General features: G+C 45.7%; 2 protein-coding genes across 5 annotated transcripts in view; one reads left to right on the top strand and one right to left on the bottom strand.

Annotated features, from left to right (window-relative positions):
• Syn2 (synapsin II) overlaps positions 1-15310 on the bottom strand; it is a 157927-nt gene that overhangs the window by 25025 nt on the left and 117592 nt on the right. For both annotated transcript variants that reach the window (NM_001034020.2, NM_019159.2), the window contains exons 5-7: positions 14497-14586; positions 4587-4649; positions 4081-4223 (exon numbers count right to left, since the gene is read on the bottom strand). In NM_001034020.2, coding sequence (NP_001029192.2) covers positions 4081-4223; positions 4587-4649; positions 14497-14586 — 296 coding nt within the window. The remainder of the gene's footprint in view (positions 1-4080; positions 4224-4586; positions 4650-14496; positions 14587-15310) is intronic.
• Positions 6471-13154, top strand: Timp4 (TIMP metallopeptidase inhibitor 4). 3 transcript variants are annotated; one of them, XM_039108336.2, is made up of 5 exons: positions 6471-7119; positions 8284-8381; positions 8819-8933; positions 11245-11369; positions 12296-13154. In XM_039108336.2, exons 1-5 carry the CDS (start codon positions 6981-6983, stop codon positions 12392-12394), a joined length of 576 nt encoding a protein of 191 aa, XP_038964264.1. In that variant the 5' UTR covers positions 6471-6980; the 3' UTR covers positions 12395-13154. The 3 variants fall into 3 exon arrangements, with proteins under 3 accessions (XP_038964264.1, NP_001102863.1, XP_063142742.1); NM_001109393.1 differs by having other exon boundaries at positions 6617-7119; positions 12277-13136; XM_063286672.1 differs by lacking the exon at positions 6471-7119 and having other exon boundaries at positions 8297-8359; positions 12277-13154.

Raw genomic sequence — 15310 nt, 5'->3', positions numbered from 1 at the left:
TACAAAATTAAAATGATACAAGGTCAAGTTGATTTCAACCCAGAGATGTAACATTAGTTCATCATATAAACATACCAACATTAAATTAAAAAACAAAAGCACCATTAAATAGATGGAGTGGCAGAAGACATGACTATTTCAATAGACACAGAGATGGCATTCGGTAAAGTTCAACATGATAAAATTCAGAAGAAACTAGAAACAAAAAGAAGATGCCTCAGCATAAAAAGCCACAAGCCTGCCACTAACATTATTCTGCATGGGTAAAGATGAGAGCATTTCATCTATAATCTGGAGTAAGGCACGATGCCTACTCTCTCCACTCCGAGTCAACAGCCTGCTCAAATTCTTAACTAAGACATTAAAACAAACCACAAATAAAATAAGATGGACACAAACAAGAAAGGAAGAAGTCAGTCTGTTCCTATCTGTAGACTACTTGGTCCCATACAGAAAAGACCCTGTGGACTCCACCAGAAAACTCTTAGATCTGATAAACACTTTCAGTAAAGTTGCAGAATACAAAGTCAACATACAGAAATCATCAGCTTCTCTATCTATCAATAATTAGCCCGACAAGAAAGAAGTTAGACAAAAATATCTTATTTATAATGGCTTATATAAATTAAAATAAAATACCAAGGGATAAACTTAATGAAGAAACATGAGAGACCTCTACAATGAAAACTTCAAGACACTGAAGAAAGTGTTCAAGAAGACACTAGACTATTGAAAGACCTCCCATTGCCACAGATTGATAATACTGTTAAATGGTTATAATACCAAAAGTGGTATAGAAGTCAATACAACCCCATCAAAATCCCAATAACTGTCCTCACAGTAGAAAATAGCAATCCTACCATTCCTGAGGAAACAGAGAAGACCTTGACTAACAGAAGAAATCCTAGGCAGAAAGAACAGTCCTGGAGGTACACAATACCCAATCTACAGAGCCATAGTGATGAAGACAGCAAGACTAGCACAAACACAGACATGTAGATCAATGGAACAGAGGATCCAATTATACCACGATCAATAGCACTTAACGAAGAAAGCCATAAGGTACCAAAAACAATAATAAAAATAATCTTCTTAGATAAATGATGACGGGAAAGCTGGGTATCCACTAAGACATTGTTAGATGTATGTCTTTCAGTGTCAACAAAATCCATTTAAAACAGTCCAAAGACCTTAGTATAGAACCCAAAAACACTAGAGGGAAGCAGAGAAAACACAGTCATCAGCAAGAGCTTTCTGAGAAGGACTCCAGCAGTCGAAGAAATAACCTAAGAATTGAGAAATGTGTTTGCATGGAATTAAAACAGCTGCTGGGACCAGCAAGACGGTTCAGTGGATAAGGCACTAGGTACCAAACGACCTCGGTTTGATCCCCAGAACACACGGTGGAAGGAGATAACAGATCCCTGCAAGGTATCATCTAATGTCCACAATCATACCACACTGCACAGTGTGAAGGTTTCTCCACAAACTAAAATTAGAAACCTCAACCGGCCCGGCTCTTCTACCCCTGGCCATGTGTAGCTAAGTATTTTAAGTGCTATGGTGGAGATAACTGTACATCCTTGTTGCTACTTCACTACTCTCGACAGCCAGGAAATAGAACAGGTAAATGGATAAAGAAAACAGTGCAATTTTATTCAGCTACAAAGAAAACTGATATCATGACTTTGCAGAAAAATGGATGGAACTAGAAATTATGTTAAACAAAGCAACCCAGAGTCATACAAACACCACATTCTCTCTAATAGACAGAGCTTATATTCTAATATTTATATGTGTGTATGTTTGCATGTGGGACCTCGGTCACGGAACTAGAAAGGGGGCTGTGGGAAGAGGAAAATGGACCTGGGGATGGGCAGGAAAGAAAAAGAGGTAGAAATTATGTGCTATAAAAGCAGAGAGGAGGGACTGGAAGGAGGGAAGGGGGAGGCAGAGGCCTGGAGTGGGGGTGGGGAAGCTCAACAGAAGCAAAGTATGTATGAAAATGGCACAATGGAATCCATGACTGTGAATGCTAATTAAGAAAACTAATGAAGGTGTAGTAGCACATGCCTTTAATCACTGCATTCGGAGGCAGATGCAGGTGGATCTCAGTTCAAGGCTAGCCTGGTCTACAGAGTGAATTCCAGGGCAGCCAGGGACTAGAAATTCCATTCAGAAACAGAGAGTGAGAGAGAGGTGGAGGTGGGGTCGTGGGGAGGGGAGATGGAGACGGAGACAAAGACAGAGAAGAATGAAAGGCCCCTAGGACAGCTTAACTTCCTCTGTTGGTAGTGGACGGAGATGAACACCTTCTCACCAAACAATGCTGAATGCTGTTGGGGGATTTCCAGAGGGGAAGACTGCCACACCTAACCATAGCTCCTGCGAAGTCCATTCCTGCTCAGAGCAGAGATATAAACACTCACCCAAAACACTAATGGTCTCTCGCAAAGAAAAACACTAGAAATGTCACCCATAGCTTTTGTAGTTAGCCACTCTTCTTATCTGTCAGAATCAATCAATCTCTCTCTCTCACTCTCTCTCTCTCTCACTCTCTCTCTCTCTCTCTCTCTCTCTCTCTCTCTCTCTCTCTCTCTCTCTCTGAGATCTGCCTGTCTCCTCTCTCCTGGCCAGAAATATTCAGTTTTGCATTTTTAAACCAATTTAAAAAACAAACAGCTGTCTTTAATTTTACATAGTTTTAAAGCAATGCTTAATTCCTCTTTGGAAGCAGGAAAAATGATAAACAATTATAAATGGTTTGAAAGCAAGATTTTACCTATCTAGTTGATAGGTAAAAAAACAAATTCAAGACTATAGGGCATGTGCTTGGCATGTGAAAGGTCCTGGATTCATTTCCCAGTTCCCCAACACCATACATATGCAGACACACACACACACACACACACACACACACACACACACACACAGAGAGAGAGAGAGAGAGAGAGAGAGAGAGAGAGAGAGAGAAGCAGAGATGAAGAGAGACAGAGAGACACACACAGAGATCACAACCCAAACTCTAAATCCAAAACTCCTAAATCAGAAAGACACCCACCACCATGCCTCAGCTTTCTTCAAGGGTGTCCCACTGCCATACAAGGAGAGAACTTTCATCATTCTCCCACAGAAACTTACCCTAGAGAAGAGCACGCTCTGTGGGAAGGACTAAGTGTGGAGCAGGTGTGGAAAGAGTGACAAAAAGAGGGAGAAGGGCGCAGTGGGAACAAGGATATGGCTGAGGGACAGGAAGGATTCAACTTCATGTGCCTTGAGTGGCAGAAATCAAATTCATATATTAATAATGTTCTTTGTTTATAAAGAAAACCTCACATCTTAACCAACTTTTTAATAGGCCAAGGATTAATACCCCAAACTGGAGCTGTATGCTGCATGTGTATGACAGAAGGAAGGCAAATCTTGACGTCTTCTGTCTTCCTGACATCTCCACTTTCCCCTGTGGATGTGGCTATGTGGAGCAGCCCTCCACTCGTGGGGAGGCGAGGCTGTCAGCATTTGACTGCATTTCCAAGGCTGGGTGTTTCTGTCAGCTGCTTATGTGCTCTTGCAGTCTGGTGAAGCACACAGATCCCTCTGCTAGTATGAAACACGTAGTGTGTGTGATGTATAAAACAGAGTACAGAGGGTCACAGGGTGCACAATCCACTTTTTAAAAACTATTAAAATAGGTCTTTCTGTGAACACGGTGTACTGCAGGTTTACTGTCTGCCTTGTTTTAGAAGAGGAAGACAGGTTGGTTTTAGTGACATTTGCCATAACCTATATGACAGTGTTATTCAAGAATACTTATGACCACTGTTAATGAAAAGGCTCATACTAGTGTTTGTTCCTGTCAGTAGACAAAGTAAAATCTACCTTGAGGCTAATGAAACTGGCTATAATTTTATTTCTCAGACTGTGCTTCTGACTTATCAGAAGCCTGACATCTCAGGCATCCTCTCCCTGCTATTACCTTATAGATCTAATGAGGGTAAACTGAGGCTGCTGGGGGCAAAAGGACCTGTTGAACGCCCCCCCTACTCAAGCCCCCCACATCCTCCCACACCCCCCACTCACATGTAAGCCTTGTAGTTGTTGCCAATCTTCTGAACCCGGATGTCATACTTGGCGTCAATGAAGGGTTCTGCTGTGGCATAGGTTTGGGTGAGGGCCACCACACTGGCAATGTCCTGGAAGTCGTAGTGATTTTCCACTTTGACCTAATGTTAATGTAAGGTAGATAAGAAGGGAACAGGTACGTTCAACCACTGAGAAGTCACAGGCACATGGAGTCTCCAAGCCAACCACACAGTTTTGGTAGTGGCACAAAATGAGCATCCATTTCCCCAGCAGTTTCCCTGTGTCTGGTCCCTTCCCAGAGCCAGGGTCATAAGTTGTTGCAAAAGACCAACTAGGTGGCTTGTACTCTTCATTGTATAACTGGGCAAAACCCATGGCTGTCAAGGGACTTGGTTTGGTCCTTGTGGGGAATCCACTAACATAGGAAGAAGAGTCTACAGATGGTTTTGCTGACAAACACCCCTTCTGACTCAACCCAGACCTCCTCGGCCATTCTGTCTTACCTTGCCCATGCCCGAGTGAGCATGGCCAATCTTCACCACGACAGGAAACGTAGGAAGTGTAAGCTAAGAGGAGAAAAGGAAGAAATGGACGGGTCAGTAAGACTTTCCTCTTTGGAATCCTAAAATATTTTCCCTGGGAAGACCCTTGGGAATATCCTTTAAAGAATCAATGAAGGAGCTAGAGACAGCCCCACAGTTAAAACGACTTAAAGGCTCTCCAACGGGAAGCAGCTGGTTTAGCTCTCAGCACCTATGCCAGGTGTCTTAAAGCCATCTGTAACTCCAGCTTGAGGGGATTTGACACCGTCTGGCCTCTGCAGACACTGCATACACATGACACACACAAACTCATACATCCACACATACCTCCACACAAATAAATATTTGGTGAATCCGTCAAAATACATTGCATGACATTCTTGAATAACTAATAAAAATATTAAAATTAAATAATTAGTACACCCTACTTGCTTTACACACGGAACCCACAGAATGACAGCATTGTTCTCATGGTTCCATGGTGGGCTGGAAGCAGAGCTTCCTATCTGATGTGCTACATCTCTCTTTCCGTTTTCTCTGCGTTAGATAACCCTGGCAGGACCCCTCACAGCTAAGGAGGTTTGTGTTCTTTTTGTTTGTCTTTTAATTCATGAAAGGGTAAATTTTGCTGTCTGTAAAGTGTATTGTAGTAAACCAGAAGTGTTAGGAAATGCACTTTGAGTACCTTAACATCCATGCACCTTTGACCTCTCCCCATCAAGTGCCATCTTCCCGGTGCTGACCCTGTCCCTTCCTCTGTCATGCTCTTCACTCCTTGCCAACATCACAGACTCATGACCAAACACAGATTAGTATGCCGAGGCCTATCTCTGTCAGTTCAGGGTTTGAAAGAGATGACATAGAACTTGACATGTTTACCCTTGGGAGACATCCTTAAGAAAAGTAAACTCTTTCCCAAAGTAGCCCAGTTTTATCAGAGGAAGAATACGATTGAAAGGACAACGAGCTCTCCAAAGGCAGGATTTTGAGCTGCAACAAAATGCAGGCAGAAGTAGCATGGTACCATGGAGGTGTGGGAAGAGCACAAGAAGCTACACTAGCAGGTCTCTCCTCCACTCATCTTCAAGTCATTCCACGGCACTGAGCGTCTCAGCCTTCACATCTGCCAAGGGGCAAGGTTGAGCTGATGCTTTTAAGTGACAACTCTTGGTCTGAGCACTGATATCAGTCTGGACCTGTCACCTGCCTCTCTCTGACTTCATTCTCTTCTGAGTTCTTTTTTTCCAAACATCACTAACCAAATGTAAAATGAAGAGAGGAATAAATCGTATGGCTCAGTCCTATTTTATGGAGAAAAAAGTTAGGGCCCAGAGAGGCAAAGATCACTCCCAGACCCAATGGCAGTCAGAATCAGGGCCTTGCCTCCTACCCTCCCCAGGCAGTCACTCCATGAGCTTCTTTTCATTCAAATTCTTGGAGCACTTTGCTGACAAACAGTGGACAAGGCTTGGGTCACAATGAGTGCCTGGCTTGTTTGCTAAGCCGCTCCACCTTCTGCAACACCGCAGTCTCCAGGGGGCAATGATGCGCAGTAAGCACTCTGAGGTCCAAAGTTTACCCTGAGTTCAGACACCCCCTCTTTTAAGCTCCCTGAAAAGAACTGCTTCCAACTCTCTGTAGAGTCTAAGGTTCTGACTGAGAAAGGGTTTGAAAGCACTGGCGACTTTCTCTGACATCCTTCCCCCCACCCCCCACCGCCCCACCCCCATCCCTGGCTGACAGCGCCAAGACACACACACCCCAACTTTCTCTGTCCTGTTCCCTGACTGTTTGCTGTTGCTTTGGAGTCTCGTAAATAGGGCATTGAAAACACTTCCTGCAGCTGAAAGAAGCCCTGAGTAGCTTGTCTCATTCCCAGTATGCAGCTCAGCGAGGGGTCCGTCCTCCTCTGTCACTGTCTCTTTTGCCTGTTGTAATTCTGTCTGCCTCTGACTTGGCCTGTCTTTCTCTGTGTCTATGCCTCCTCTCACTTGCTCTTGCTCTTAATGCTGGAGCCCCAAACCCTCATCTTTCTGCCTTTTCTAGTCTCTTCACTGGTTTTTGCTTTTCTCTCTCTGCCCCTAGCGCCCAGTCTTCCTCTACTTCTAGGCTCTTTTCGGAAATCTGCATGTTTCCCTCTGCGTTGACTGGGTCTTGTTGGTCTGGTCAGGAGGGCCTCAGGTCCTGCGGCTGTGGGTGGCCGGGCGCCAAAGGAGGGAGGAGCCCATGGGGGCGGGATTGGCCCTAAAGCCACCTCATAAAGACTGGGACTGACAAGCTTTCTGGAGGAGTCCTGGAGGGGCTGTTTGTTTCGACAGGCAGACCCCACGAGCTCAGCTGGGGCTCTGCAGTGTCATGCCCTGGAGTCCCCTGGCTGCGCTGAGCTGGGCGCTGGTGCTGAGGCTGCTGGCTTTGCTGTGGCCCCCTGGACGGGGTGAGGCGTGCAGCTGCGCGCCTGCGCACCCCCAGCAGCACGTCTGCCACTCTGCTTTAGGTAAGTTCATGGCCCTTGAGGACCACAGGAGCGGTTGCCAGTGGGGAAAGTGTTAGGCAGAGTTTTAGATCTGGAGTCTGAGGGAAGGGGGTGGAGCTCAGATCATGTATGGGTGCCTCCTGTGGCAGCTGATAGGTCAGTAATGGCTATTGCTTTATTGACCTTGGAAGTGCAAAGCCTGATTTGTAGAATAAGTAATCTATCATGGACCTCTAGAGTAGTTCTGTCAGCTCAGCTTGATTCGACCTAGCTGTCTCTCGAGCTAAAGTAATTTCCAGAACTCCTGGAGGGAAAGGGCCTTTGCATTATAACATCTGTCTCCCAGCCTGCAGTTGAGGTTGGCAAGGGCCCCACAGAACACACCTTTTCTTCCCCTACCTGGATACTCTTCTTCCAGAACTTTAAATTCCTGGCAACTATTATTCACCCTTCATTTTCTGAGGCTTATTGGTTCTTTGTTGATCCCTTTTGTGGTAGGTGCTGCTGGGTTTTTGCTCTTTTGTTTGTTTGTTTTAAATAAGATATTCTCTATTAGATCAAGACTTCTACAGTATGAGGACCCTGTCGGTGAGCCTTGTGCCTTGTGCAAGTTCAGGAGGAGAGGAAGAACTTTTAAAACAGATTTTCCAATGCTGGGGCTGTAGCTCTGTGATAGAACCTTTGCCTCTCATGCCTGAGGCTTTAGGTTCAGTCTTCAATACCGGAAAATAAAATTAAATTAAATTAAAAAAAGGCTCTTGATTAGATGGGAAGAGATGAATTTCCTCAGTGGAGAATTGGGACATTTACAAATTGGGTAAACATTTGTTACCATCACTTCTAGGTGAGCTATGAGGTTCTAACTTATCTTGACAGATGAGTCTCACACCAATTGCCTCGATGGGATACCTACTCTCACTATACCCAGGGTTATGGAGAACTTGTGCTCTGGAAACCAATGGGTTAAAAGGCCAAAAGAACAGTGTGCAGCCTAACAGCCCTGAAGGGTTTAAAGCTAGCATCTATTGTAGAGTAAATTCCAAGTCCCTTCTCTCGTTTGTACCATACTGCTAAGGACCCAAAATACTTGACCCAAGAATTTACTGGACACTCAGAGGACCCCAGACCATCCAGATCTCAGAAGGCGTACTGCCACAGTGCTAAAGTTTCCATTTTTCTGTGCAGTAATACGGGCCAAAATATCCAGTGAGAAGGTAGTCCCTGCCAGTGAAGACCCCGCTGACACTCAAAAAATGATCCGGTATGAAATCAAACAGATAAAGGTACATGGGGGCAGAACAGGGACTGAACCATGATGGGCTGATGGAGGGATGGGGTTTGTGCAATGGGTGGGATGAACCTGGTGAGTGAAAGTCAGGCAGTGGACTCTGGTCTCCTTTTGAAGGTGCTGAAGTGAATGTGAGCTCGTATGGGCAGGGGAACCGAATGATTGCTCAGGGGACTTGCTATCTATCCTGTCCTACAGCTCTTTGTCCATGGGGTCTCCCCATCTCCCTGGGATAAACCAAGGTGTAGACTTGGATGGATGGATGGATGGATGGATGGATGGATGGATGGATGCATGCCAGCAAGGTCACAGGCGCACCAAGCCTGAATTTGAGCTGTGTTTAACGTTTGGGTAGAAATGAGCATCTTTTATCATGCTGTCATGCCCATTGCACTCCTGACCCACTGCTGCCCTTCCGTAACTGCCTTTCAGATGTTTAAAGGGTTCGAGAAGGCCAAGGATATTCAGTATGTCTACACGCCATTTGACTCTTCTCTCTGTGGTGTGAAACTAGAAACCAACAGTCAGAAGCAGTATCTGTTGACTGGTAAGTTAAGGGGCTAAACAAGACTTGTGATAGTGACCATGGCCCTTTTAGTTGGGAGGAACAATGAACTCCCTTTCAAAACACAGGAATCCTTGCTACAGAGATCTTGCCCACTGCTTCACTATGTTAAGGACAGGCTGCTCTGCCAATCTAGGACAGCTAGTTCCATTTTGAAAGTTTCTGGTATAAGATTTTTGGTGTCTTGAACCCTCTGGAAAGTGTTTCCTGTGTGTTTATCTTGCCCTGTGGATAAGCTTGACTCTTGCAGTTCCACGTCCACGAGCCTGGGGCCGGGCTAGCCTCTTCCACACTGAACTGGTTAGGATAGAAAAGCAAATGAACCACCCATTCAATATACCCAAGAATATGATCTGGGAATAAGTGAAAACAGTACTAAAGTACTTTGGAATTCAGGAAAAGAGGTGCTGGTGTGGTTGTGAACAAGCCAGAAAGCTCCACTGTTTGAGTGGGCTCTATGGTGGCCTATGAGATGGAAAAAAAAGCACAGCCCACAGGAGAATAGGGAGGAGTTCTACTCTCTATCCATGGAGCCATACTACCAATCCTTGGGTAGAAGAGTGGAGATTCAGGAGTAGATAATAGCCTTCAATGAGTCCATACTCCGACATGTACCCTGAAGAATGACAGGAACCAGAGGACACAATGAAAGGGACTTCTTGGCTCCTAGTCCCAAGAAGGATGTGAGGCTGTGCAGCCCGGGCAGCCTCTGCAGAGATAGGACAAGCCACCGTACCCTCCAGTGGCCTTGTAAGTGGATCAGTCCCTTTACTTCTCCCCACCCCTTTCCTGAGCTTCTGCTTTACTGAGGTGTGTCAGGGAAAAGAGAGTGTAAGGTCTCTGTTCTTGAGGAGGTCAAGAATAACCAAAGGTTGGGGCACATAAGAAAACATAATTCTGCAAAACAGTATAGATAAATGGTGCCCATGCCTTCAGGAGAAAGGATTGATTGGTAAAACCCTTTGTTGATAGGTTACACCATGACGTTGTAGCTTTTTCTTTGTCACTTCCCAGTGACATGACACCTTGCTTCTTTCTCCCCGAGAACTGAAAGAACTACCTGTAGTTGCAGGGTGTGTGGGTGTCCTTCTGCCTTTGTCCAAGATAGTCTGTGTCCAGAGGCCCTTGAACTTGGATTTCCACTCCTCCCTTCAAGGCAACTTCCTTTATCCACCCTCTTCTCCACTTTGTTCTTCTATCTGGGCAGTAATAGTCTAGTAACCAATGCCCACCTTCCTTCCATGTGCCCTCCTAAAGGGCAGAGATACTGCCATTGATTTCTGCATCTGGTACGAGGGCAAGCAGCTGCTTACTGAAGAAACGGTCGGGTGTCCAAGTCCTAGGAGTGGTGAGGGATGGCTTTGAGGAAAAGATGTATTAAAAAGATCTATGGGACTGGTGAAGTGGTTCTGTGGTTAAGAGCTCTGGCTGCTCTTTTAGAGGACTCAGTTCAACTCCTAGCACCCACGTGGGGGGGGGGCTCACAACTTCTGTGCTGCTTAAGAAAAAGATCATGAAAGATAGAAGGAACTTGACAAGTTATTTTTTAAAGGCACGTTCCAGTGGGGAAATACTCACCAAGATAGCTATCGGTGGGGCAAGAGAGGCCAGCAGGAAAGGAGTGGACATCTTTTGTGGGCCTACAACTGTATAGAGAACTCTATATACATTCTGTCATTTAATCTCAGCAACAGCTTTATTATTCCCATCTTCTATCTGAAAGTCCCTGTGACCTTCTTTAAGGTTAAGGCAGCTGGTGTAGGGATCTAGGCCTGCTCACAAGCTAAGCATGTGCTCTATTTACTCAGCTACATTCCCAACCCTGTTTCTCTAAGGAATGGTCTATGCAGCCCAGGCTGACCTCAAGCTTTGATTCTCTTGTCTCAGTCTGCTGAGGGCTAAGGTGACAGGCATGTGCCACCAGATCTGACAAAGAAAGCTGCAGTCTGACTTTAATGCTACCTTCTCCTGCTTCACACTAAAGGCAAAGCCTTCAGCAGATCTCACAGTTCTGGCTTGACAGATAACCATGATAGTCTTTGCTTAAAGGGTATAGGGATTTGTCTGAGTCCTACATTGTCACTGCTGTCATGAAGCCTTTGAGACTGGAGTTTTCTATGTGTTGTGTAGTGTGTGTTTAGCACACATAGGGCATAATTTAACACACACACACACACACACACACACACACACACACAAAGAGAGAAAAGAAAGACCACAACAAAAGTTGCTGTTTAATGACTGGGACCCTAAGCAGTCTCCTGATTCAACTCCTTTCTCTCTCTCCACAAAGGCCAGATTCTCAGTGATGGAAAAGTCTTCATCCATCTGTGCAACTACATTGAGCCCTGGGAGGACCTGTCCTTGGTGCAGAGGGAGAGCCTGAATCATCACTACCACCAGAACTGTGGCTGCCAAGTAAGGGAATGTCCATTTGTGAGGTTGCTTGTGGGTACAGGCCAAGTGTAGAGCCTTAGAGCCTCATCCTTCATGTATTCCTGCACATCCATGCATTTACTCACTTCTCTTACTTACACTGTGCTGTGCAAGTTGGGGGTGGGAGGGCAGAAGCACTCAAGGTAAGTACTTTGGGACACCAACAATCACATGCAGCAGACTGACACAATGCTAAACTACCATTTAAAGAAAATCTAAGCTAGGTGTGTAGTACACTCCTGCAATGGCAGTACTTGAGAGGCTGGGGCAGGAAGGAGGATGCCAAGTTTGAGCCCACCTTGGGCAACATAGTAAGACACTGTCTTTAAAAACAAAACAAAGGGGGTTGGGGATTTAGCTCAGTGGTAGAGCGCTTGCCTAGCAAGCGCAAGGCCCTGGGTTCGGTCTCCAGCTCCGGGAAAAAAAAAAAACATGAAAGAAAGGAAGGAAGGAAGGAAGGAAGGAAGGAAGGAAGGGGAGGGAAGGAAGGAAGGAGGGAGGGAGGGAAGGAAAAAAGGAAGGAAGGAAGGAAGGAAGACAGGAAGATAGACAGACAGACAACAAGAAAGGGGAACACAGAATGACAGACAGAGTGCTCTTCCAGGCCCTGTAATAATTGATTTATTTTCAAATTTTAATTTAGACTATAACAGATTTGTGAAGAACCAAGATTTTCATTTGAAAGTAAAGAAAGAATGGGGCCTATCAAGGCTGAGTCTGTGTGACACTAGGAAGATAATACTGTTATAAGGAGATAGGGAGGATAGCTCAGGAGGAAGGACTGGGCAAAGTGAAGGCAGCTGAGGTGGCCGTGAGAATGCAGGACTGTGAAAGGCAGCAATAGAGAGAGGACATTCTATTCACTTTGATATTGTGTGATCACGACTAGATCACCACTTGCTATGCAGTGCCGTGTACCATCTCAGCCCCCGATGAGTGTCTCTGGACAGACTGGCTGCTGGAACGGAAGCTCTATGGGTACCAGGCCCAGCACTATGTCTGCATGAAGCATGTTGATGGCATCTGCAGCTGGTACCGAGGACACCTACACCTCCGGAAGGAGTACGTTGACATCGTCCAGCCCTAGAAGGGACCGGCAACCATATCCTTGGAAGAGTTCTGAAGACCAAGCCAGTTCTCTGTGGTACTCTGATCACCACCACTTGCCATGTTGCTGCCAGATAATGAGAAGTGACAAGTGGATGGCCTGGCCAGTAAATTGGAGGCTGTGGGGCATGTGGCAGCCTGGGTCTGCTGTTCACATCTCCAGCTCACAACCTGTCAAGGGTTGGGAAGGAAGTATCTTATCTGCCTTGCCCTCAGCCCCTCTCCCCTGTCTCCCAAACCTTGTTAGTCTAGCTTATACCCATTACTCAGTTTTTATTCTGGCTTTGTTTAACTGGCTTTTCTTAACTCGTAAGGGAGAAGCTGTGACTGTCATAAAATGGTACAGCCTTGCGATGTGCGCTATGGAAGGTGGGCTGACTATATCCTGAGTGGGCTGGTTGGCTGAAAGGAAAAGATTGCCTAAAGCTCCATTATCTCCTACTCCCACTGTCTCAACTTAGCCTAATCCTCTGACACACTTTTATCTGCTTGAAGGACGCAGTGGGAGCTGAACAGCACACTCTTCCTTGGTGTCCTGCAAGTCTTCTGATACTTGTCCTGGCAGAAGGTCTGGCCCAGTTGGCATACATCTTTGGAAAAGAAAACTTACATACTAGAACACGCATTTTCCCCTCCAGGTTAAATATCTCTATTGCCTTCTGTTGGTGTCTGAAGACTTCTCTTCAGTTCCGTTAGGTTTCTAACGTCTTGGTTCCTACTTTAGAACGTTGTTTTTAAAGAAAACAAAAAAGGTGAAACAACAAAGGTGCCCCACCACCATCATGATCTTTTCCTGAGGCCAAGTTTCAGTAGAGGTGGGAGGGAGTCAAGACGAGGACCCTCTGGAAAGATGGTGGAATACACCTTCCACTTGCTTCAGGTTTCTTCAGTGGCTCTCCCTGCTAGATGTTACAGCAGGGAGAGGCCAGCTGTGGCCCTGAGAGTATGCTTCCCCTCCAGCTCAGACCCCTTACCACTGTGTCTTAGACTCTAACTGCTGTCCCCTGAGCTCCTCGGCTCCTCTGTAAGTCTTTCTGGTTTGTCTATATGGAAAACCACTGACAATGGCCTCTGTGGTTGATTAAACCATAGAGCTCAACATCCCCAAAACCCTTTCCTGGGGAAGATTGTAGAGATTACCCATTCTTTTTGACAGTGCAGGACTGGTTTTCATTTTTGACATGTGCTCAACTGATAAGCAGGGCCATCTGTGCTGTGCTGGGAGAAGGAGCTGGATTTAAATACAATGACAGAGAACAAATATGATCTCTGTCACAGGACACAGAACTTGGAAGGCTCTGGCAATGAGACTCCAAGGGATCATCTACTAAAATCCACATCACCCTTGGGCAGAGGGTGTGGGGATGGAGAGGAAGATGGAAATTAACTTCCAGGTTGTTCAATATGAAAGATCCTCATAGCCTCAACCAACCATTTTTCTTTTCCTTCTGATTTCTGGGGTGGACACAAAGAAGACATAGGATTAACTCTGCCTTGTTACAATTTGGAGGTGGCCATGGAAATGTAAGTTTAGTGAAGAACCAACAGCTGTTATGTCAGGAGGCTTTATACCCACCAGAAGGTTATTACTTGATGAAGCTATCTGAAATCGTGTGTACGCTGTATCAGATATCCTGGCCAAGGGCAGCTATGCCCACTTGGCATGGTTGGGAGACTGACACATGGTGGGGGAATGTAACATGCCCAGTGACACGTGGCAAAGCTAGGGCTACACTCAAAAATCATGAAACTCCAGGCTGTTGGTTCAAGGTTTGTTACTCTCTCACATTAGAATCCCTTTGTTTCTGCTTTTCTCTACTCTGTCCCCAGAATTGGAAAACAGAAAGCTGTTGGCTATAGTCTAGCTAGGTTTGCTGCTCTGAGTAGTCCCACAGTTACCTGACATGTTGGGCTTGAGGTGCAGAGGCTCTGGCCAGACCTCTAGAGTCACCGTGTAACTAATGTAGAAACAGCAGAGTCAAAGCTCCACTTAGCCACCTACCATCTCTCGGTGATTGGGGTAGTAGGTCTGCTCAATGAGTGGAAATTTCTCCCCTCCCAGTGTCTTGAAGATGGCCACCATCTGAGCAAACTGCAAAAGACAAGAGAGAATTTCAATGTATCCTCAACTTCTGGAACAGACAAAACATCAATTCATCAAATAAATAGAGCATTTCCTCTGGAGAAGGCACTGTGCTAAATGCACTGATGATACAGAGAAAGGAAAGGCACACGCAATTCCTTTTCAAGGACGTGTGCTTTTGGTTGGGGGAAGGAAAGAGAAAGCTAGCATCCATCTAGAGCCTACTTATGTTAAAAGAATAATCCCTTTTCAAACTGACCGAGATGAGAAGAGGTAGGGAACTTCACTCACTCACAGAACTGGAGCAGGGAAAGCGGTGCGCACATGTAATCACAGCACTCAGTGGAGGCAGGAGGATGATGTAGCATCAGCTACAGAGTGAGCTCTAGGCCACTGTGTTGGGCTACATGATAAAATCTTGTCTTGAGAAAAAGATTAATAACAGAACTGAAAAGGTGTGAAGCAAGGGTTAAAACTTGAGTCTCTAACTCCAATACGCCCTTCTGAGCAACAGAGCAAGGTATAACTGAAGAGATAGATAACTCTCTCCTGTGTACTATGTGGACCCACCAGAGTGTGCACAGGAGATGTCACGAGTGAGGTTGTTCTTCAGGAAGACTGGAGGGTCAGTGGTAAGACATACAGATCATCTTCCTGGCACTGACTTCCTGGGAGGACTAAAACAAAAAGCTAACAACAGAGAGGTCAGCTGCCCGAGGTCACACTCTCCAGC

This window comes from Rattus norvegicus, chromosome 4 (assembly GCF_036323735.1).
Source record: "Rattus norvegicus strain BN/NHsdMcwi chromosome 4, GRCr8, whole genome shotgun sequence".
Lineage (NCBI taxonomy): Eukaryota > Metazoa > Chordata > Mammalia > Rodentia > Muridae > Rattus > Rattus norvegicus.
The sequence above is the reverse complement of the archived record's forward strand: the minus strand, read 5'-3'. Positions and strand labels throughout refer to the sequence as shown.